This window comes from Coffea eugenioides, chromosome 1, assembly GCF_003713205.1.
Source record: "Coffea eugenioides isolate CCC68of chromosome 1, Ceug_1.0, whole genome shotgun sequence".
Lineage (NCBI taxonomy): Eukaryota > Viridiplantae > Streptophyta > Magnoliopsida > Gentianales > Rubiaceae > Coffea > Coffea eugenioides.
In genome coordinates this window covers 26,452,134-26,477,307 of record NC_040035.1, presented here as the reverse complement: position 1 = coordinate 26,477,307, position 25,174 = coordinate 26,452,134, and the positions used below count along the sequence as shown (strand labels likewise).

At 37.6% G+C, this 25,174-nt stretch overlaps 1 protein-coding gene across 1 annotated transcript; it reads right to left on the bottom strand.

The window, feature by feature from the left end:
• Positions 1–4,231: 4,231 nt before the first annotated feature.
• On the bottom strand, positions 4,232–6,232 carry LOC113769510 (protein FAR1-RELATED SEQUENCE 5-like). Its single transcript, XM_027313975.1, has one exon. It carries the CDS (start codon positions 6,230–6,232, stop codon positions 4,232–4,234), a length of 2,001 nt encoding a protein of 666 aa, XP_027169776.1.
• Positions 6,233–25,174: the final 18,942 nt, after the last annotated feature.

Sequence of the window (25,174 nt, the reverse complement as noted above, 5' to 3'; positions counted from 1 at the left end):
CATTGAATGTATTGGTTTTGAGTAGCTTTGTGCTTATATGAACTTCGTTACGTGGGTGATGGTACCTCATTGGGCGAAAGCTCACTCTATTGCTTTTGTTTTCCTTACAGGGGGATGAATACCTTTTGGGAAACTGTGATTTTGAAGCTGAATTGAGCTAGATTAATATTCTTTTGTATAGCTCCTCGATGGTTGGAAAACCTTAAGTGTATCTTGATTCAACACTTCCTTTTGAGTTGTAAATTTGCAACTATACATGTATAAACGTGTTTGGTAATGTTCATGTGTTATTTTGGTTTGTAAAGGTTCAATTTCAAGGTTTATCTGATTTGTTAGTAATCGGTTGGATTTCAGACAGGATCGGATTTTGAACGACAAAAGAAAAAAAAAATTTTGGCGGGAAGGCATAGGGGAAATTTTTGAATCCGGGCAGTTGGTCACTACCTCCAATCCGGCCAAGAATCCGATCGAAAATCCGGCCGGATTGTGACGTGGCCGGCATTATTCATGTGCGGCTCCGATTTTTCGTTTTCCGTTTGGCGAGTTTTGAATCGTTTGAGAGCGCTAATATCTTCCGGAACGTTTTCGATTGTATATAACCGTCTTAGTAGTCCTGACGAGAGTTGGGCAGGCAGTCCGCTAACCCCTTTGGTACGCCTTAGGGGAAGGTGGGGCTGTCACAAAATACTATTTATAACTTGCATTTTTAATGCATCTGTTCCATGGCTTTAAATTATATAACTAGTGTGAAAGTGTAATCAGTAAAATTATATTTGTATGTTGCAGAAGCGAACCTTGGGATTAATAATAGCAAAACAATTTGATAAGTCGGTGGATTTCAAGGAATTTGTATTGCAAGTCGCAGATATGCCTCAACAGTCTCCACATAATAGGTATATATATACTGTAAATAAGAGTTTATTTATATTCTATTTTGGAATATAACTAAATACTAAGTTATATTATTAGGATAGTAAGGTAAAACTTGTATGTCCAATTATCTGGTTCTCACGACAATGTATACCTCGTGTTTCAGCTATGATTGTGGTGTGTTCATAATGAAATTTTTGGAGCACTAGAATGGAAGATTAGGCATACGCATTACGGAGGTATATATATTATTTTGATTTATAGAAATTTTTTGGAAGCAAGTATTTTTATGATGACTTATGTATAACATGTGGTGCTGATTATTTCAATGTTTGGATAGAACAACAAATGGAAGTATCGAGTGCAATATGTGTCTATGATGGTTGCAACTGAGCATAACGAATGGGTCGAATCCATCCTTGAGTTGTTAAATATCCCTCCCCGATGAAAAAACCAGTTGTAATAAATGATTGACAAATATATAGTAATTTATAGTTGTCTTGCGTAGAATTTTGTACTTCTGTTATGTAGAATTATCTCCTTTTGAGATTACTATTGGGAGTAAAGTTCATTAGTTATGAAGTTTTTACTACTAGTGGGACATGTAGAATTTTTTGTTGGGAGCAAAGTTCATTACTGTTGGTACATGTAGAATTTTTTGTTTGCGGTAGACAGGGTTGGCACACCACAATTAATATATAACTTCTTGTACTCAATTAAAGAGATGTAAATGGTCTAAAACTATTCTGCATTGATTGCAATTGTCAAACTACTATCTAATAAAAAGAAAACAATCATTTTAGTATTACATTGATCCAATCCAGTTCCAAAAGGGTCACAAGATTTGACTTCTTAGCATACATATTCATGGAATGCAATTAGCTTCTACCCATTTATATCATAGGTAGTTGCACTTCTTCGTCGCTTATATGTATGGGAGTACTACTCTTTGACCTTTCTACAGAAGCCACAATAGGGGTCTGACAATCATTGAAACAAGCAATAAATTATTTAAATCAAATATTCAGTATTCATAAAAGCATGCCCTACAATAGTCTTGTAACAAGGTATGAATAATTCTAAATAATAACTTTAAATAAATTTTTTTAAAGAATTACTAACCATTAAGAATTCGGTGAATGAGCTGTACTTTGTCTTGCTCACAGGATCATTAGGAATTAAAAATGAGAGATTGTTATGATCTTGAATACAGATATTATGAGCAGCCAGTATTTGAGGAGTGATTCCAGGTTCACCGGGCTAGATTTCAGTATTGTACTGAATAAGATACTGTAAATTTGTCCAAAATCTTGATTATCCACACAAGTGCAATATCTCACTTACCATCCTACAAGACTGCATATCTCAGTGAATAACAGGGGATGATCCAAAATTTGATTAACTGAATGACTGTTATTACAAGTAGCACATTACATTAGTTGCAAAGTCATGCTAATACTGTGTATGACAGCAAAATAACTAATTTGTAAAAATTAAATACACATTGTGTCCAAAATTTAAGATGCTATGATGTACGAAAATTATGATGCAAATGTGTACATAATGTATAACAACGTGTTCAACTGAATTAACAATATGTAAACAAAAATCAACCGAAAGTAATCTAAATAAAAATCAAAATTCAGTACATACGTGACCATAAATGAATACATTATAAAGTTATACTACAAACTTATGGGTTACTATGAATATAACACATAACCAATGCATTAAATTGAAGAAACTATGCAACAGATTTGAAAAGGTCTTTTTGTAGTGTGTACCAACTAAATTACACCGTGTACCAGAATAATAACATGATGTCAAAACTAAACAACGGGTGATAAATAATTGTAACTTGTGCGATTTAAAAAATAAATGTGAGTAAATAAATTAATAATCTGTAAAAAATTTTGTCCAAAGGTGTAATCATGTGTCAAAATGATATAGTTATTTCAAAATAAAGTAACCAGTGGTACATGGTATCAATCAATGCGTGCAACATATATATCAGTTTGTACACATAAAACAACAACATGTAAATACTATTAAATCAAGAGATCGCCGTAATGTGTACCAACTAAAATATATCGTGTACCAGAATAATAACATGATGTCAAAACTAAATAACGGGTGATAAATAATTGTAATTTGTACGATTTTAAAAAGTAAATGTGAGCAAATAAATTAATAATCTGTAAAAAATTTTGTCCAAAAGTGTAATCATGTATCCAAATGATATAGTTATTTCAAAATAAAGTAACCAGCGGTACATGGTAAATGCTATTAAATCAAGAGATCGTCGTAATGTGTACCAACTAAAATACACAGTGTACCGGAATAATAACACGATATCAAAACTAAACAACGGGTGATAAATAATTGTAACTTGTACGATTTAAAAAATAAATGGGAGCAAATAAATTAATAATCTGTAAAAAATTTTATCCAAAGGTGTAATCATGTGTCCAAATGCAATAACGATATTTCAAAACAAAGTAACCAGTGGTACATGGTATCAATCAATGCGTACAACATATATATCAGTTTGTACACATAAAACAACAACATGTAAATACTATTAAACCAAGAGATCGCCGTAATGTGTACTAACTAAAATACACCGTGTACCAGAATAATAACATGATGTCAAAACTAAACAATGGGTGATAAATAATTGTAACTTATACCATTTAAAAAATAAATGCGAGCAAATAAATTAATAATCTATAAAAAAATTTATCCAAAGGTGTAATCATGTATCCAAATGCAATAACGATATTTCAAAACAAAATAACCAGCGGTACATGGTATCAATCAATGCGTACAACATATATATCTGTTTGTACACATAAAACAACAACATGTAAATGCTATTAAATCAAGAGATCGTCGTAATTTGTACCAACTAATATGTACAAAATGTGATATTACTATGTCAAAAATAAATAGCATGTGACGAACATCCTATCACTAATATGTACACCTTAATAACCAATGTGTACAAGTAAAACATTAATTTGTAATAACTAAATAACTAACAGTGAACTATAATGCACATTATGTAAAGTATAAAAATAGCTACTTACTGCCACAGAATTATTCGATGACAAACATTGGCTTGATGTTTGGCTTTGGATAGGTTGATAGGATTCTGATGACTAACAAGAGAAGAATATACAACAACTAAGTCGGCTTATGATAGTAGAGTCAATTGAAATGATATAGTTATGTAAGTCCAAAAATAAGATTCAATACTAACCATCTCAGGAGTGATTGCCTTAGACAATCTAGAGTTCTTCTTTTGCCTAAGAAACCTGTCCACCCAACTACGCAATATTTTCTTAATTTTTTTGCCACTTCATTTCTTCAAACCCGTCGGAGTCACAAAGTGGCCAGCTACATTCTGCACCTGTATTTCCTTACATAGATCCATTGATGCACTATTCTGTGTTATTTCATCTATTTCTCCACAAAATAGCATTTTGACTCTCTTTGACAATTCAGACATTACACTACTGTCTAACTTTGTAGCGGCTTCTGACATGGCAGCCCTAGTAGCAAGTCTTACCATTTCGGATGCTAATAGCCTATATCGATGGAAAATAGAAAGAGACGGATTTGATGATATTTCTCTATCCTTGCAATCGACGCTGCCTCCGGACCTTGCCTTCTTTGTCCACCTCTTTGTCACATATTGATTAGGAATAAACTTTGTTCCAACCATATCATACATCTTTAAAGCATGTGAGCATAGGATTCCTTCCTGCTCAAAAAGATTACAACTACAAGTAATGTCTTTAGTTATTGGGTTCAATGTCACTCTTCTCTCCCTTCCTCCATCATACTGACTGACACTGTATTCCACATGCATTGTAGTATGCTTTTGGTCCAAGATCACCATTGTAGTGGATTCATCATATTCATTCTGGAATGCAACAAACATGCATAGAGAGTATATAGAAGCTGTCTGGATCAGTATGGGAGTCTGTTGCAATCCCAACATTGGCAGCTTCTGTCGACTGTGATACTCAGTTCTTAGTTCATTATATCTTTTTTCATCCACAACTCGGTTAAAATGTTTGAAGAATTGAACCAGATCATGATCAATTTTCAGATATTTTTTTATGGAAGCATTTAGACTCTCACTTAGTTGGGTGCTACGTATACCTACAGTCCAAGGGCCTTTCATGAAGCATTTTGCCCATTTCTTTCGATATGGATAAATGCCACGCAACCATTCATTTGTTTCGAGCTTGTGTTCTTTTAGCATTGCATCCCAAGCCATGATAAACTCATTCTCATCTTGTATCTCATACATACATTCAGCAAATCTATATGAGAGATTACTGCCATCCTTGTAATAATTCCCAAGATATTTCATGAAATTGACTCTAATATGAAAAGTACACAGACCATGGTATGTTAAAGGCACAATAGCTGAAATTGCAGCGGCCATGGCTGCATCCTGATCTATGAAGATGGTTTTTGGGTGCATTCCACAAACTGCCTCTACAAATGTACTGAACACCCACTTGAATGATTCAACGGTCTCATCATACAATAGAGTTGCTCCAAAAATAACCAATTGTCTAAATTGATTGAATCCCACAAATACGCCCAATGGTCTGTACTCCTTGTTAGCTTTATATGTGGTGTCAAATGTAACCATATCTCCAAAATAGGTATAATCCATTAGCATTAATGCATCAGCCCAAAATATATTTGTAATTTGTTCTTCACAATCAAGCTGCTCTGCGTGGAAAAATGAAGGATTTTCTAATTTTTGTTCTTTAAAGTATCGTAGCATTGTACCAGCTTCACCATACTTTAATCCCCTCTCTCTTTTTGTTTGTAGATAGCGTTTTAAGTCATTACGAGTATAGCCAATATTGCCTAATCCACCTGCCTCTTTTCCTATGAGTTCATGAGATTGTTTCAAGGATATTCCTGCATCATTTGCAATCTCAGTTTGGGTTCCTTGAGAAATACTTACTTTTCTTTGCGAACGCATCATATGAGCACATTCTGAAATGTGTAGTGTGTGATTATGCTCGATTACCAGATCTCGAACCTGATACTTCATTGTTTCTCTGTTCAAAATTATCCCCATTTTAGCTTCACATCCGGTTTTTGTTTCAGCTCGAGTTTTCTTTGGTTTTACATCTCCTTCGTACCGTCGTTTGAAACCTTCTTTGCAACATGTGTACCTTCTCGATGTAACTACACCGTCTTTATCCTTGTTCAAGTAATCTTTCCGAACACTGAACCTAACAACTAATCCGTATCTATTGTAGAAGTTGTATGTCTTATCTTCTAACTGAAACTTCATGCCGATCTTAGGACACAATGCTTTCTCCATTGTGCTGTATTCGACAAAAGCATTTTTTGCTATTGTTTTTCAAGACAAACTATTATATTTATTTTTTATTTCCTTATTCACATCATAAGCACTTAATTATTTGTATTCACATATGTACATACTTTATAACGACGTGTACACACTTTACAACATTTTGTAAAATAATTTTTCTGGATATGTATCTTCTCTGTAATAGATAATCACATAATTCTAATAATTTGCATAGCATATTTCACTATATAATATATACATTTCAAACAAATATTTATAACCAGTTTGTGTATAATATCAGTATTTACATACTTTACAATCATATGTACACACTTTATAATAATGTGTACACCCTTTATACCAACTTGTAACATAACAAATGCATGTATGTAAAATACAATTTTACATAGTGTAAGATTTGACAGAGTTCTCAAAATCTGTACATTGTCATTTATACCGTTTGTGTAGTTATTTAAGTTGGTCACATTGTTAAGTTGTTTTTACGCTTATGTTATTTTATTTGTATACCTCCTCATTTATATTTTGAAATTCTGTACGGGATCTTTATTGTACAAGTTAACCATTCTCTGTAAAAGGATAATGACATACTTCTTATAATTTTCAAATCATGATTCACTAGATAACACATTTATTACAATCAAATTACATATAATATTAGCATTTACCTTGGACAGAGTTCACCATGCAGTGGATTTTAGATGGGCCGCTCACAAGTCTTGGCTATGCATTTGTTACTCAATGAATATCTATCTCAGTCATCCACAAGTTAAATCGACGTGTATTGTTGCTGCAACGGATCTTCACAATTATCTTGTGCACACTCAAACAAGATGCCCGTTTTCATAGGGTTTATTTAAGAGTTGGAAGAGAAGAAAACAAAGATTTATGCCTATGTTATGCGAAATAATTTGTTGCGAGGAGAATAACAGAAGGAGCTACAGTGACAATGTATTGTGTTTAGAAAAAACCCACTACCGCCATTTTCTTCCCACCTCTTTTAAGTTGAAAGAGTTTTAAAGCCCGCCGATCATACCAAAAGTTTATTTTCAAATTTTGATTTTGAATTTTTCAAACCCTTAACGGCCAAACCAAACGGAGTTAAAAGTCAAGTTTCTATTAAAGCTACAATCCTCTACACTCATCTCCATTTTGTTCTCCAAATTTTTGGCCGTTGATGATGGGCCCATCACATCTTGGCCATGAAAAGTTTCTGGACAGTTGACTGACAACCGTCCTGGCCCCTAGTCCGATGAATTAACCTCCACTAACTAATTCTATTACAAATCACGTGCCCCTACACCAACTAACCCAATTGACTAAAGGACACCGTTCTACTTATGTCCGTGCACTACTACATTGCCCAAAATGTCATCGTTGTATACTGGAGTTCCCCTACTATTTTTGGCTTAATTCTTGTTGTCCTGACATTGCCTCCAGCAAAAGGAAAGTCTTGTCCTCAAGACTGGAAATGAGGGAACTGAGATAGGATGAAATCCTTATCTTCCCAAGCTGCTTCCTCAGCTCCCAGTTGGCACCATTTGATTAAAAACTGAATGACTAGCTGTCCATTGCGCATAACAACTCTCCTTTCCAAGATAGTCTCTGGTTGTAAGGGACATTGATCAGCACTATCAAACTCAGGCAAGGTATTTGACACTTGTTGTACTGGCCCAATCTTTTTCTTCAACAATGAAACATGGAACATGAGGTGAATTCTAGCCCCTGCAGGTAACTTGAGGTGGTATGCCACTGGTCCTACCTTAGTTTCCACCTGAAAAGGTCCATAGAGCCTGGCAGCCAATTTAAGGCATTTCCTGATAGCAACTGACTGTTGCCTGTAGGGCAGCAATTTGAGGAAAACCCAGTCACCTACTTCAAAAGAATGTTTCGTGCGCTGTTGATCAGCAAAGAACTTCATCCTTTGCTGAGCTTTAATCAGGTGGTCTCGAATACTGCTAGAAATTCGTTTCTTGTCCTAAAGAAGTTGAGCTGCTGCAGGTATAATGGTATCCAAGTAGGGACCAAGTGGTAGGGTGTGACGCCCCGAAAAAAAAAAGAGTTTGAGAACCCGGAAATTTTCTAATTTTCTAGGGTTTATATTTTTTTTAAAATCGCCCGCCTTTTCTGCATTTTCTTGATTAGAAAAATTCCCCAGATAAAGTTTATGAGCAAAAATAGTTTTAAAATGATTTTCCTAGTATTGGAGAGTTTTTAGAAAATTAAGAATATATAACGGACGTGGGACCCACTAGTGTGAAAAGTTCGGAAAAATTCGGCCAATTAGGTTAAATTCCGGATACTGTGTAAAATTTATCGGGTGTTAATAGACAAGTAGAGTGTGTGAAATGATTGATGTGAGAGAAGAAAGAAAGGATAGGAATGCATTTAATGAGGTGACAAGTGTCACATTCTCATTGGTTGGACTTTAAGAATTACTATTCACTTTCTTGACTTTTTTGACCAAAGGATTAAATATCAAAAAAATGCACAAAAATCACCATTTTCTTCTCTTGGTGGCCGGATCTCCCTAGCTCAAGAAGGAAGTGCATTTCTTCAACTTTCGAGCTCCATTTGCTTCAATCTCCCACAAACAAAAGCCTAGATTAGATTCTACTCCATAAAAACCTTTCTTCTAGTACTAGTAAGTGTTGTAGTGAAGTTTGTTTGAAGGTCTAAGGTGGCCAACATCTCTCTCTCTCTTGTTTCTTGGTAAGTGAAGCTTAAACTTCCACCTACACCTATTGATGCTTAAGATATGATTAGTAGTGATTAGAGTGCTGAAATTTGTGGATTATTTCTTGGTTTGAAGTGATTTGGTTGAGTTTTTTTATTTTTTGAGGAATTTTCTGGTTTCATATGATCTTGATGGTGTGATTGTTTTTGATGGTTGGTAATAAGGGGCTTTGGCTCTAGTAGGTGCATATGATAGAAAATTGCAATCAATTTTGGATTTGGAAGGAAATCTGGAAAATTAGGGTTCTTGGTTCTTCATTCTGTCTGAAATTTTTGGTCCTAGATAGAGACCGAATTGGCCTTGGCTCAAAACATGAACGTTGTAGGTATTGATGAGTTTGAAGTTCCTGCAAAATTTCAGGTCATTTGGATTTGTGTAGAGTGAGTTATGTCGATTTTACTGTTGCTGGTCTGGGTTGTTCAGAATGTGAAATCTGCGCTTGTAATCGTTTGTTTTCACTGGAATTGGTTTGGTTTTTGAAGTTGGTGTCTTCTGATGAAATGTAACTGGATGTCTTAGCTAACATATGCCTTTGGAATTTCGGCATTTGGACCTGTATAGGCTGAGTTATAGTAATTACAGCATTGTGTGATTTGTGAACCTGTTTTAGTGGTTCTGGTTTGGTATTTTTGGCATATTTGACCTAGTTGTGCTAGGAACTGGACTGAGTGACCTTCTACATTGTTGTAGCCCTGGTTCTTAGCTTCGAAACGGTGTATCTTGCACCTTCATCCGACAATCGTAGCGCCTTTGGTGCCATTACCGCAAAATGACGTCAAAACCTGTTTTTCTGGTTTTGAACTTAACTTTCATTTCCAGACTTTTTCCTAGCTTGACTTGTCTTTGTACTACTTGGAGCTTGCTGAATGGATATTAGATGAACTTATTTGTGTGACTTTGGGACTGGCTGGAGTAATAATGAAGCCTTAATGGCTGGAAAAGTAAGAAATGTAGGGGAAGTGCTGTCCGAACTTTGAAGGGACTTGTTTGCATTGGGTTTGTGATCTAAGGCTTGGAGTTGAGCAAGGCAATGATACATGATGGATGGTTTCTGAGCCGTGGAGGTGAGTGACCCCAAACTATTGTTAAAGCTTCTTATGAAATGTTTCTTGCATTATTTACTCGATTGCATCTCATGCGTGCTTGCATGTGAATTCATGATATGATTTTGGCTTCAATGAGTTCTGGGAAAGTCTTGTGCTGGACACCAACGTCTCCACTCTGTTTGTGGTTCATGTTCATGTTATCTGGAGCTCAAAAAGGGGCTTCCTCTCTCTGTTTGTGTGTTATGCTCTATTTGAGCGTTGGGTGTTCAAGTGCTATGATTTCACCGGCTCACGAGAGCAACAATACGTATATTTGATCTTGGAATCATGACATCATCGAAATGCATTATTGTGAAATATATTTGTTTAATGATTTTGCTGGTTACTCGCTGAGCTTCTAGCTCACCCCAAAAAAATGTTTTATTTCCCCCCCAGGGCTCAGGCGAAGAAAACTTGGAGTGCTTATCCACGTGATTGGATGGCCTATGTTTTGTACAGTTTTGATTTGGAATCATTTTATGTATAGTTGAGAATTGTTTCCGCTGCTTTTGTGACATGTAATTATTGGAGACTTGGATGTATATTTGTGGACCATGTGATGTATATTTGAGATTTATATTGTAATTCATTTGAGGATTGTAGTGAACGACTGAGTCCCGGCGAGAGTTGGGCAGGCGGCCCGCCGAACCCTCTGGTTCGCCTCAGGGGGAGGTGGGGCCGTGACAGTTGGTATCAGAGCTTAGGCTTCAGATCTCTGTAGTGTATCCTAGGCTTGAAGTTTAGGATGCCGGACTGTGGGTTTGATTTGACTCTTGAGAGATTTGTGCGGGATGTCTTGACTTGATTGGTACAAGAGGGAATGTCGAGGACGACATTCTTTTAAGGAGGGGAGATTGTGACGCCCCGAAAAAAAAAAGAGTTTGAGAACCCGGAAATTTTCTAATTTTCTAGGGTTTATATTTTTTTTAAAATCGCCCGCCTTTTCTGCATTTTCTTGATTAGAAAAATTCCCCAGATAAAGTTTATGAGCAAAAATAGTTTTAAAATGATTTTCCTAGTATTGGAGAGTTTTTAGAAAATTAAGAATATATAACGGACGTGGGACCCACTAGTGTGAAAAGTTCGGAAAAATTCGGCCAATTAGGTTAAATTCCGGATACTGTGTAAAATTTATCGGGTGTTAATAGACAAGTAGAGTGTGTGAAATGATTGATGTGAGAGAAGAAAGAAAGGATAGGAATGCATTTAATGAGGTGACAAGTGTCACATTCCCATTGGTTGGACTTTAAGAATTACTATTCACTTTCTTGACTTTTTTGACCAAAGGATTAAATATCAAAAAAATGCACAAAAATCACCATTTTCTTCTCTTGGTGGCCGGATCTCAAGAAGGAAGTGCATTTCTTCAACTTTCGAGCTCCATTTGCTTCAATCTCCCACAAACAAAAGCCTAGATTAGATTCTACTCCATAAAAACCTTTCTTCTAGTGCTAGTAAGTGTTGTAGTGAAGTTTGTTTGAAGGTCTAAGGTGGCCAACATCTCTCTCTCTCTTGTTTCTTGGTAAGTGAAGCTTAAACTTCCACCTACACCTATTGATGCTTAAGATATGATTAGTAGTGATTAGAGTGCTGAAATTTGTGGATTATTTCTTGGTTTGAAGTGATTTGGTTGAGTTTTTTTATTTTTTGAGGAATTTTCTGGTTTCATATGATCTTGATGGTGTGATTGTTTTTGATGGTTGGTAATAAGGGGCTTTGGCTCTAGTAGGTGCATATGATAGAAAATTGCAATCAATTTTGGATTTGGAAGGAAATCTGGAAAATTAGGGTTCTTGGTTCTTCATTCTGTCTGAAATTTTTGGTCCTAGATAGAGACCGAATTGGCCTTGGCTCAAAACATGAACGTTGTAGGTATTGATGAGTTTGAAGTTCCTGCAAAATTTCAGGTCATTTGGATTTGTGTAGAGTGAGTTATGTCGATTTTACTGTTGCTGGTCTGGGTTGTTCAGAATGTGAAATCTGCGCTTGTAATCGTTTGTTTTCACTGGAATTGGTTTGGTTTTTGAAGTTGGTGTCTTCTGATGAAATGTAGCTGGATGTCTTAGCTAACATATGCCTTTGGAATTTCGGCATTTGGACCTGTATAGGCTGAGTTATAGTAATTACAGCATTGTGTGATTTGTGAACCTGTTTTAGTGGTTCTGGTTTGGTATTTTTGGCATATTTGACCTAGTTGTGCTAGGAACTGGACTGAGTGACCTTCTACATTGTTGTAGCTCTGGTTCTTAGCTTCGAAACGGTGTATCTTACACCTTCATCCGACAATCGTAGCGCCTTTGGTGCCATTACCGCAAAATGACGTCAAAACCTGTTTTTCTGGTTTTGAACTTAACTTTCATTTCCAGACTTTTTCCTAGCTTGACTTGTCTTTGTACTACTTGGAGCTTGCTGAATGGATATTAGATGAACTTATTTGTGTGACTTTGGGACTGGCTGGAGTAATAATGAAGCCTTAATGGCTGGAAAAGTAAGAAATGTAGGGGAAGTGCTGTCCGAACTTTGAAGGGACTTGTTTGCATTGGGTTTGTGATCTAAGGCTTGGAGTTGAGCAAGGCAATGATACATGATGGATGGTTTCTGAGCCGTGGAGGTGAGTGACCCCAAACTATTGTTAAAGCTTCTTATGAAATGTTTCTTGCATTATTTACTCGATTGCATCTCATGCGTGCTTGCATGTGAATTCATGATATGATTTTGGCTTCAATGAGTTCTGGGAAAGTCTTGTGCTGGACACCAACATCTCCACTCTGTTTGTGGTTCATGTTCATGTTATCTGGAGCTCAAAAAGGGGCTTCCTCTCTCTGTTTGTGTGTTATGCTCTATTTGAGCGTTGGGTGTTCAAGTGCTATGATTTCACCGGCTCACGAGAGCAACAATACGTATATTTGATCTTGGAATCATGACATCATCGAAATGCATTATTGTGAAATATATTTGTTTAATGATTTTGCTGGTTACTCGCTGAGCTTCTAGCTCACCCCAAAAAAATGTTTTATTTCCCCCCCAGGGCTCAGGCGAAGAAAACTTGGAGTGCTTATCCACGTGATTGGATGGCCTATGTTTTGTACAGTTTTGATTTGGAATCATTTTATGTATAGTTGAGAATTGTTTCCGCTGCTTTTGTGACATGTAATTATTGGAGACTTGGATGTATATTTGTGGACCATGTGATGTATATTTGAGATTTATATTGTAATTCATTTGAGGATTGTAGTGAACGACTGAGTCCCGGCGAGAGTTGGGCAGGCGGCCCGCCGAACCCTCTGGTTCGCCTCAGGGGGAGGTGGGGCCGTGACATAGGGGAATAGGTTTGTAGCCATATAAAGCCTCAAATGGGGTTAACTGCAGACCCGAGTGGTAAGATGAATTGTACTACCATTCAGGCATTGCCAGCCACCTACTTCAAAGCTTTGGGAATTCTCCAGTCATACATCTGAGGTAGGATTCAACACACTGATTCAATCTTTCACTTTGTTCGTCAGACTGAGGGTGATAAGCTGAACTATAATGCAAGTCAGTCCCCATTAATTTGAACAATTCCTTCCAAAATGTGCTGGTGAAGATCCTGTCTCTATCAGTGACAATGGACTCTGGTAGACCATGCAGTCTGAAAATATTGTTTAAGAAAAGTTGAGCCACCTGTCTGGCAGTAAATGGGTGAGCTAAGGCTATGAAGTGTCCAACCTTGGTGAGCCTGTCAATGATCACCATTATGGTATTATAACCTTGTGAGTTTGGCAAACTCTCGATAAAATCCATGGTCAGATGTGTCCATGCCAAACGAGGGACAGGCAATGGTTGCAATAGACCAGGAGCATGTATATGCTCAGCTTTGTACCTTTGACAGGTGTCACAGGCCTGTATGAACTAGATAACATCCTGTCTCATGGTAGGCCAATAGAAAAGGGATTTAATCCTTTGCCAACAACCGCTTTGTCCTGAGTGTCCTCCCACGGCAAAAGAGTGTAAGGCCTGGATGACCTTTTCCCTTAGACCAGTAGTTGATCCTACATAGATTTTACCATTATATTTGAGTAGGTCATTATTCCACTCATACCTTGGCTGAGAAGTGGGGTCCAGTACTAACTGTGCAATGATGACCTTGCATTGGTCATCTGATGAATAGCTCTCCTGAAGTTCCTGCATCCAATTTGGTTTGACTATCAACAGTGCCAGACATGATCCTGTAACAGTAGAATCATCTTGCCCCCCCTTCATGCAATCTGGACAAGGCATCTGCCACCTTGTTTTCCACCCCTCTCTTGTACTGAATTTCATAGTCGAGACCCAACAGCTTGGTTAACCATTTGTGTTGTAATGCAGTTGTAAGTTTCTGGTACAACAAATACTTCAATGACTAGTGATTAGTCTTGATAACAAAATGGTATCCCACCAGGTAATGCCTCCACTTAGTTACTGCCATAACCAATGCCAGCAGTTCCTTCTCATAGGCTGATAGTCCCAGATTTTTAGGAGACAATGCCTTGCTCAAAAAGACTATAGGGTGGCCTTCCTGCATCAGTATTGCCCCAATCCCGCCTCCACTTGTTTATGGGTTTAAGACATGATTTAACACTTTGTCTCTTGCAAGAAGTTTCTCTATATATAGAAGCCTTTGGAGGATATTTTAAAATTTTTGGAAGGCTAGGGAAACTCACCAAAAATGTAGTCTTCACTAGTTTTTCTTAGTTCATTAGTTTAGTAGTTTAGTATAGAGTAGTATAGTTTATCCACTCTTGTATATTAGCTAGATTAGGATGAAGATGGAGATGAAGAAGGAGAGGTTGAAGCTCATCTGATAAGGGTTATCTCTTCTCCAACTCTTTATCTTTTGTATTGGATTCTTAAGTATGGTTAATATGCAAGTTTTACATTTGTGTTTCAATATGTGTTTCTAAAGTTTATGCCTAGAGTTATGGTTGAACTTGCTATATCTTGTTAGTGATATTTATTTGGTTATTTGATGATATTATTTCGAGCAAGTTATTTATCACTTTTGCTTTTCTAATCATGATTAACCGGCCATTAGTTGTGATTTTCTAAAGGTGCTAAGTTTGCAATGAGAATTGGAATTTAATACTTGTTCAAGGAAGTGATAAACCTAGGGAGTATACTCACGAGAGTAGAGGTGCACCTTTGTGACTTAAGTGACTTGTTTCATGTAATTTCATAGAAGAAATGAACTTGTAGTTAATTTCATAACCACGAGAGTAAGTATGGTTTAGCTACAAGTATAGTTGATTTACTACGAGAGTAGGTTTCACATACATTAGAAAATTATGCCATAACTAGTCAAGATAATAGCATTCACTTAACCGGTAATTTCATTTGCAAGAGTAGTAAGGAATTCCATATCTCTATGAGTTTTCTAATGTTATTTTCATTAATTTTTTTTTTATGGTAGTCTAGATAATAAAGGAGTTTGAAAAACACTAGTAATTGTCACTCTTCCCTGTGGGATCAACCCTTAATACCCTATACTCGCTCACGATTCGTATACTTGCGATAAATCGCTTGTTTGGAATTTCTAAATGTAAAACTTGATTGTGAATGAGCTAAATGTCATATGTATACCCCGCGCTCGTCAGTGAAATTCCACCTTTTTAATGGTAGAGGCTACTCAAAAGGCATTTGAGTTGTTAGAAACTGGGGATAGCAAGTATGTGGAAGGGTTAACTCCACAAAGTGAGAATGATACTCGTAAGAGTTCTAAGTGAGGGATGTGCCAATTGAAATGGATTGGAAGCATGCAAAAGATTTGTTGCCTTTTCTTAAAATTTTTTATGATTCTACTGTGAAAATGTCAGGCTCACGTTATGTGACCGCAAATGTATATATGAATGAAATTTTTGGCATTGGTGGTCTTCTTAATTCATTTCAAGAAAGTGATGACTTTGGTTTATCAACTATGGCTGGGAATATGAAGAAAAAATGTGACAAATATTGGGGTAATGTTGAAAGGATTAACATATTGATTCTAATTACTGTTGTTCTAGATCCCCAGCCTAAACTAAGTTATGTTCAATGGGCAATTGATGAGGCATATGATCCTAAGAATGCTGAAATGTTAAAAGTTAAGGTGGAAAAGGTGTTACATTCCCTATTTGACTTTTATTCTGCTGGAAAATCACCTCATAGGGATGTAATAAGTCAAACTCAATATAGGGAAATGGATAAAATGGGTATTGATACAATTACAGTTAAAGGGGCATCAGATTACACGCATGCCAAATATTCTCAAAAAGCTGATACATTGGATAGCACTCATAATAAAATGGAATTGGACATCTATTTGATGGAAATGAAGGAAGATCTTCACAGTCCAAACTTTCACATATTGGATTGGTAGAGAGATAATGCTCATAGGTTCCAAGTTCTTGCTGCAATTGCTAGAGATGTATTAGCTATTCCAGTGTCTATTGTTGCCTCAGAGTCTACTTTTAGTATTGGAGGCCGTGTGTTAGATTCTTTTCAAAACTCTTTAACTCCAAGAATGGTGGAGGCTATAATTTTTGGACAAGATTGGCTTCGCAAGGGTAATCAACCAATTGATTTAGAAGAAAGTATAGCTAAACTTGAAGAAATGGAAATGGGTAATACTTTTCATATCCTGTTATCATTGCATTGATAATTTTCTTATTCATTTGAGCTTCAACTTGTGTTAATATCTTTCTTGGTTGCTTTTGTTTTTGGAAATTTTTTTTAGGTTTGATAGATGGGCATTTTATTATTAATATTGAAGATTGAAAATTTGAAGAGTTACTTGTGATCCTTAATGTGTTGTGGAAGGATGAACCTTTGCTATTGATATAAAATGTTTTAATTTGTGTTTTCAGTTGAAAATTTTGTTCTTGAAATCCTTTTGAGGTTGTTGAAACAGTTTTGGGATTGTAGCTTTTCTTGAAATTTTGTTGTGCTTGAAAAATAATGTTATGTTTAGATTTAATGCTATGTTTCTTAGTAAGCTATCATTTTTTTCATTGCTATCTGTTATTCCTGGAAAGAGTTTATATGGGAATTGTCATAGTTTTGATAAAGATATTCAGGTGGAAACCTGAGAAGAAGTACAAATGGGAGCCAATGAAGAAAGATTTGTAGATGGGAAATTTAGGTTACCACATGGTTTTAGTGCAAGAGGTACTGCTCTTTTTCTCTTTTTCTTATTATACGACTTCGTGAATGCTATATTAGCAATTTTGATGCGTTATTTATCAGACATGTTTTTAATGCTCATATCCTTGAGTGGTGCATCATTTGTTTTACGTTTAGGTGTATCAGCTGTCAATTGATACTGCTTGCGGCTTATCATGGCCGACTAATCGAATCGTAATTCAAGTTCTTGATGATTCAACATATCCTGCTATCAAGGTTAGGGAGGGTACCTTATGACCCATCCCTTTTTTTCGGGTACAAGAGGACAAGTGGAGCGGATTAGGGTCAAAAAATAGTGATCCGATATATTAGGATCGGATCAACCATTTGTCGTTCGGGACGGGTACCTGACCTGTGCCCACCCCAACTCTTGGGAGTTATCAATCTATTATTCCCAGTCTACCTTAGATCCATTGAGCAAGAGTCCTTCCACATTGGACTTCCAGATCATTGTGGCCGATGGATTCCAAACATTCATGATCTGAATGTGAATGAGTCAAATTACTTATCTCTTGGTCAATTAGTGAATTATCTCTCTAGGGATTGTGAAAGATATTCCACTAGAAATGTTTTTGTTATTACTTCGACTTATATTCCCCAAAAAGTGGATCCCACCCTTTGTCTTGGGGCTAAGAATCTTCTTTGCTGCTCTCCTCTATACCAAAATCCCGAAAAGGGATCGCCTATCAAAAGACAGAATCTAGACGGTGAGAGTGAGAACCAGGGATCTATTATAAATATATGCATTTTTTTCTATTCTATGTCATTGATCTGAGGCAGTACACTCACTGACCAAGTTGAGGAGTCACTCCTTGTGTTATTGCTTGACGGTTTAAAGGTATTGGAATTGCTTCTAGATAGCTAAGCTCTTTTCATCTTTTGGGAAAAGCCATGCCTCCCGAATCCTTTCTTTCGTCTTCTCATTTACCCTTTCCTCTCCCCAAGAAGGAAAATCTATTATATAAATAGGATTCAGTGCTCAAGTCGTCCAGTCCTGAGTAGGGAACATTGCTTTCATTTGTCAAGCATTAGAGTCATGCTTGAACCCTTTGTTTATTCGTCGAGAAAGAGGGCGTTAATGTTGGCATTGAAGCTTAAATTACATCATTTCAATCAATCTATGTTGTCTACATTTTGCGGCAATCCGTTACCAAGGTTTGGTGAACCAACTGGTCGCTCCTCTAGTCTTTTTTGTTGCCTAGGTTACTCCTTTGGAAAACCCCCAGAAGGGAATTGTTTTTTTCTACTCACTTTTTGAAAAACTCTTCTAGAATGATGTTTTTTTAGCCTAGTTTTTCAATGAAGTAAAATCAACTTTTTGAGCTTGGGGAAGAGCTTTTATTTCGACATTGTCAGACGCTCTTTCAATAATGTTGGCCAATCTTCTTTTTGCCTTCCTTTCCTCCCCCCAACCTCAATGTCTATTGTTCACTTCAAGTAGCGATAGCACTACTAAGGAGTTTTGAAAAAACCCGTTTGTGGTGTGGTGTTAGGTAGTGAGAAAGGAAGTCCCTAGTCTAAGCCAACATGCATAGCTGAGTATCCTAAGGATTATGAAAAAAACTTCAAGTCTCAAGTTGGAGTTGGTTCCTTGAGGGTGAATAATTTCGTTAGCCTAGGTTTTTGTGAAAAGCATGAGCAAAACAAGCACCATAGTAGATTAATATAAGATCTGCACTAGAGACAATTGCTTCTCAATTGTAAAATACTTGCACAAATAGCTACATTTAGTTAATCTTTTCCATTATTAGATATAAAGACTTTACTGCTTTTGTGTTGGAACCTATTATCCATCTGCTCACTGTCCTTCTCGTGTCAACACACTTGTGAATGAAATATCACATATTTATACTAACCAATTACTACTCCTTGAACGTTACTACATGGGCTATAATACAACTAGATAGCCTAGGTTGTTGTGCATATGAAACAAGCCTTCAAGTTTGAAACTTCTTGCTCATCTATCTGGGCTTTCAAATATCCATTCAAAAAAAGAGTTGAATAGATAAGGCGAAGCAAACTACAGCTCCTATCCATAGGGGTTAACCGAAGTATATCCATGGCCCAATCGTGGGCTGGTCTCAATGAACATTGTTTCTATTGTGACGGGATTGCTAAAGTGTTGGCCTAATCAGCAACATCCCTCAGATCCCGGCTCGAAGGGACTAACCGCCCAGCCCGTGGCACCCAGGGGTGCAGCCCCTCATGCTGGCCGAGCGTGGTACGGTGCTTTGCGCTGCCATTGTGGTTAAGGAAATAAAGTTGCGCCTTCGCTAACAGCTATAGCTTTTGGTGCAATGGTAAGCGCTTGATCCTGACAAGTGGTATCAGAGCGAGGTCGCGGGTTCGAGTCTCCCTGGCTGTTGCTGGGGGAGGGATTGTTGGCCTAATCAGCAACATCCCTCAGATCCCGGCTCGAAGGGACTAACCGCCCAGCCCGTGGCACCCAGGGGTGCAGCCCCTCATGCTGGCCGAGCGTGGTACGGTGCTTTGCGCTGCCATTGTGGTTAAGGAAATAAAGTTGCGCCTTCGCTAACAGCTATAGCTTTTGGTGCAATGGTAAGCGCTTGATCCTGACATAAAGGTATATGCAATCTGTGAGGGCTTCCTTCCTCTTTCGTTGGTCGAGCGTTTTCAAACCTCCCCTTAATCTAAGCCGCATTCTTCCATATCCCTCTTTGTGAGTTTGGTCTATGTTTAGTCTCAATGGATCAGTAATAGCTTCGACGAGATAGGTTCCGTTCCTTGGAGAACCCACTTACCTCTTCATCGGTCCCCAGTCCTCTACTACAAAGTAGAAAAACTGACAAGGATAATGATGTAGCATCCCCTCTCTTCTAGTAGCTGCCATTCCTCTCAGACTTGAATTAGGAATTTCTCTACCATGTTTCCTTTGGCCTTACACTCTTTGAAATTACCTTGGACTTTGGAAAGAACTAGCCCTAGGAATAGGGCCAATTGATATAGATTGAATCCACTTCCCTAACTAAACAACCAAGGAAGGATTACTAAAACATAGTATAGCATACCTATGAGCCAAAGAAAACAAAAGGAAAAATTGTCCAATAGTAACAAATGGTGCCTCCACAAGTTGACGTCCGATCCAACCTAGTAGTAAGCAATCCGCCAAAAGCAACCAAAGCATTCCTTGTGAATCACGCGAAAACTTGAACTACTTGTAGACACCAAAATTTTAATTTTATTGAATTCAATTTTAGCTTTATTATTATTTATGCTTGTTTTTATTTTATTTTAGTTGACTAAGTTTGCAAAATGATAGTTAGTATTTATTTTATTTATTGTATTAAATTAGATTCATCATTTCTCTTTTTTAGAACATTTTTGCATTAAATTTCTGAAAAAAAAAAAAAGAAAACTCTCAACAAAAATTTGTTTTTAATCTTTTCAAACTCAATTTCTTCCAAATAAAATGAATTTTTTGTAAGGCAATCTCAATTAGGAATTAACATTTGTGTTTACCCTAAATTGGTTTTGAAAAACAAAAAATTAATAAAAAGAAAGTAAGTGGAGGCCATGTGTGACAGCTCCACCTTCCCCTAAGGCGAATCAAAGGGGCTAGCGGACTGCCTGTCCAGCTCTCGCCAGGACTAACGAGACAGTTTAATGCGGTCTAAAACGGTTCGGAATATATAAGCGCGCTTAAACAAATCAAAATCTCAAAATAAAAAAAACGGAAATCGAAGCCGGCAGGAATAGTGCCTGACACGTCAGAATCCGAATCTGTCAAAAAATCCAGTCGACTCACAACCAAGCATAGACAACTTGAAATTCAACATTTACAATCCAAAATAACACATAAAATCATCCAACAAATTTACACATGTTCAGTTCTTTCAAATTCCAAAAGAGGGAACGGATCCAAAATACATTTAAGGTTTCATTTGTTGAGGAGCTATACAAAATGTATTTACAACTAGTTCAACTCGTCAACCAACTATCAAAGCCATTCCAAAAGTATTCACATTCCTGTGAGGAAAACAAAAGGAATAGAGTGAGCTTACGCCCAGTGAGATACTATCACTCAAGCAACAAAGTTCATATAAGCATAAAGCTTTTCACTCCAATTTATCTACGAGGAAGTAAGACAAGAGCACACATCAATAAAATTGAAAAAAGGATACGGACGGCTCTCAAGAGCCCCTTTCCTCGCTTGTATTCTTGATCGGATTTCATTGACCCTCCGTCAATGTTTACAAGTAACCAACCGTAGGCTCCACTTTATTTCCATTCCTTCCACCCAACATACCCCTACCGGGCCCGAACTCCATACAGTATAAATTTGGTAATACTCGAGTATACCGGAATCAGAAGTCTCATACTACACGATTCCATATAACAGTCCCCATGGCTCGTTAATTTTCACGACCAAGCCCTCGCTGGTTCGATTCAATCGACTACCAATGGGGTTGAGCTCAGTAGTGACAGTAATGGCCGTTGGATACTCGTCCAAACGACACCAAATCCAGTATTTCATGTACCATTCAAGTACCACAGTAGACAGTCATATATAATACAAAAGGGGTGAGGGCGATCAAGTACACCCTCACTTTAACCAGTTTCAATGGTGCAAATAAACATTCAAGATATCAAGTTCAAATGTAACAAAGCCACATAGTAACAAGCAAGTGAGTAGTACACTCACCAAGCAAGCAAGTGAAATTTCATGCACTTCCGCCCAAAGAGCGTCTTAAATCACCGTCACGCCCTAAAAGGTTCAAACAAGCACAATATGACTTGATTACAAGTCATAAACCAATTCCACATACTACAAAAAATAAGGCTCTATTAGAACGTATGAGTACTAAAGTAAGTTAGGGAAAGTCCGGAAATGAAAGTTAAGCTCTAAGACCTAAAAACAGTTTTGATGTCATTAAGCGTATTGGACACAACCGGCACTACGATCATCGGATAGATGTACAATATACACCATTTCGAAGCTAACAGAAAGGGCTACAATGTTGAAGAAGGCCACTCAGTCCAGTTTGTAGTGAAACTAGGTCAAAAGTTCAATGTACCAAACCAGAACCGTATAAACAGGTTAACGAACTGCATTCTGGTTAAATAACCATAATTCAGGCTACCAAAGTCCAATTCAAGTGATTCTAAAGCCATCCGAAAGCTAAGATACCAGGCTATATTTCTTAAGAAGACATCAACAACCAAATCAGTAGTATTCCTGGTCAAACTAACCAATTACCAAAGCTGATTACCAGGTTCGGACAGAAACAGGGCAGCAGGGGTATTTCAGTCTTTTCATAGGCTACGTTACTCCGATTAGCCTGAAATTTTTCAGGCATCTATAAAATATCATTCCCTAAAACTTTCATGTTTTAATCCAAGGCTAATTCAGCCTCTAACTAGGGGAAACAGTACCGGGAAGAATGGGTTCAATTGCAACCCTAATTTCCGAAATTTCCTTTCAAAGCGAAAATTTTCCGCAAATAGCCACAATTTACACCCTAAGGCTTCATTCTAAACCATTTCCAACCATCATCCATGGCCACACAATATTAATCATATGAAAACAGAAAATCATGAATGAATATAAAACTTCACCAATTTCTACCAAAAATCATGAAACAACACCTAATATCATCATTTCATCTCAAATAAGTCACTAATTAAGCATTATTGAGAAGAAAGAGAGGTCCCTTAGCTACTCACCTTAACAACCAAAGAAAGGGAGCAATTTAGCACCTTAATCTTCCAACCCACTTCACTAATCACCTCACAACTACTAAGAGAAGGATTTTTATGGAGAACTTTCAAGTTTAATTGGTTAGTTTGTTGGATTGAGCAAGGTTTGAGATGAAGAAAGTTGAAGAGTTTTTCCCTTTCCTCCTTAGCAAGGTTCGGCCAAGAGAAGCTTGAAATGAAGAGATTTTTTTGGTCAATTTTTGGGTTTATTTGGTAAAATGGTGAATAGTGGTCAAAATGTAAGAATTACTCTCCAAGTGACACTTGTCACCACCATTAATGCATGGCTATCCTTTTGTCCCTCTCACCCTAATCCATTTAGTAACCTCTAGTTATCTCTTAACACCTGCTAAAATAAACCCTGTATCCAAAACTTGACCTAACTGGCCGAATTTTTCCGAACTTTCCGCACTAGCGGGTCCCACGTCCGGTATACGCTCTTAATTTCTCAAAAACTAACCGATACTAGAAAAATCATCTAAAAACTATATTTACTCATAAAAAGTATCTGAAAAATTTTCCTAATAAAGAAAATGCAGAATAGCATGCAATTAAATAGAATAAAACCTAGAAAATGAGAAGATATACGGGGTCTCACACTCTCTCCCCCTTAAAAGAATTTCGCCCTCGAAATTTCTCACCTTGACTAACGAAAAGTTTAGGGTATTTCTTTTGCATCTCTTCTTCCACCTCCCAGGTAGCTTTCTCTACCCCATGGTTTCTCCACAGAATCTTAACCAACGGAATCTGTTTGTTTCTCAGTTCTTTAACTTTCCGGTCAAGAAATTGTACAAGTTTCTCTTCGTAAGCGAGTGATTCATCTATTTCGATTTCCTCTGGCTGTAAGATATGGGATGGATCGGGATAGTACTTCTTAAGCATTGAGACGTGGAAGACATCGTGAATTCTAGAGAGACTTGGCGGCAGTTCTAGCCTATATGCTACCGCACCTATTCTCTGCAGGATCTTGTAAGGTCCGACGAACCTCGGTTCCAATTTCTTTCCTCTACCTGCCGTGACACTCCGCAACGGTGTGACTCTAAGAAACACATGGTCTCCAACTTCGAACTCCAAATCTTTTTTTCGATTATCCGCGTAGCTCTTTTGTCGGCTTTGAGTGGTTTGGAGTCGTTGCCGTATCAATTTAACCTTTTCTCGAGTTTCTTCCATCCATGGAATAGTTGCTGGATCCAGTGCCTTCCTCTCGCTAACTTCGTCCTAGTAGATCGGTGACCGGCATTTTCGTCCATATAGTGCCTCATATGGAGCCATTTGAATCGACGAATGGTAGTTATTATTGTACGCAAACTCTACTAAGGTTATGTGTTGACCCCAGTTACCTTCAAAATCCAAAATGCAGGTCCGTAACATGTCCTCGAGAGTTTGGATTGTTCGCTTCGATTGTCCATCCGTCTGAGGGTAATAGGTCGTGCTCAAGTTGAGTTTAGTTCCCAGGGTTTCTTGGAATTTTTGCCAGAACCTAGATATGAAACGGGGATCTCTATCGGAGACGATGCTGATAGGAACGCCGTGTAGCCTTACGATCTCGTCCATGTACATCTGAGCCAACTTGTCCATGGAATAGTTCATGTTTACCGTCAAGAAATGGGCTGACTTGGTTAATCGATCGACGATCACCCAAACGGCATCGTGTCCTCGTTGCGTTCGCGGCAAACTCGAAACGACGTCCATTGTGATGTTTTCCCACTTCCACTCGGGTATCTCAAGGGGTTGTAACAAGCCCGATGGTTTTTGATGCTCTGCCTTAACCTGTTGGCGAACGAGACATTTTTGCACGTATAAAGCGATTAGAGCTGTTAAACGAGCCGAGTCGAGCTCGAGCATAGGACAATCGAGCTCGACTCGAACCTCTAATCGAGCTAGCTCGAGCTCGCTCGATTAGTAATTCGAGCTTCACAAGGCGCTCGAGATCGACTCGATATATTGGTAGAAAATTCGAGCTCGGGCTCGAACTCGAGTTTGAGATCGAGCGAGCTCATCGAGCTCGAAGCTCGAGCTCGAGCTCGTTTACGGGAGACACCACATCAGGTCCTGCCACACTCGTATTTAGCCTAACAAAAGAAGATAAACTTTCCCTGATTTATCATCTCCAATTCAACATTTCCACAACACATCAGTGACCAAAATGTCCAAAACAGATTATCTATCGCGGATCCGTGACGGTACATGAGCTCAATTGCTTTATATACTTGGGCAAAA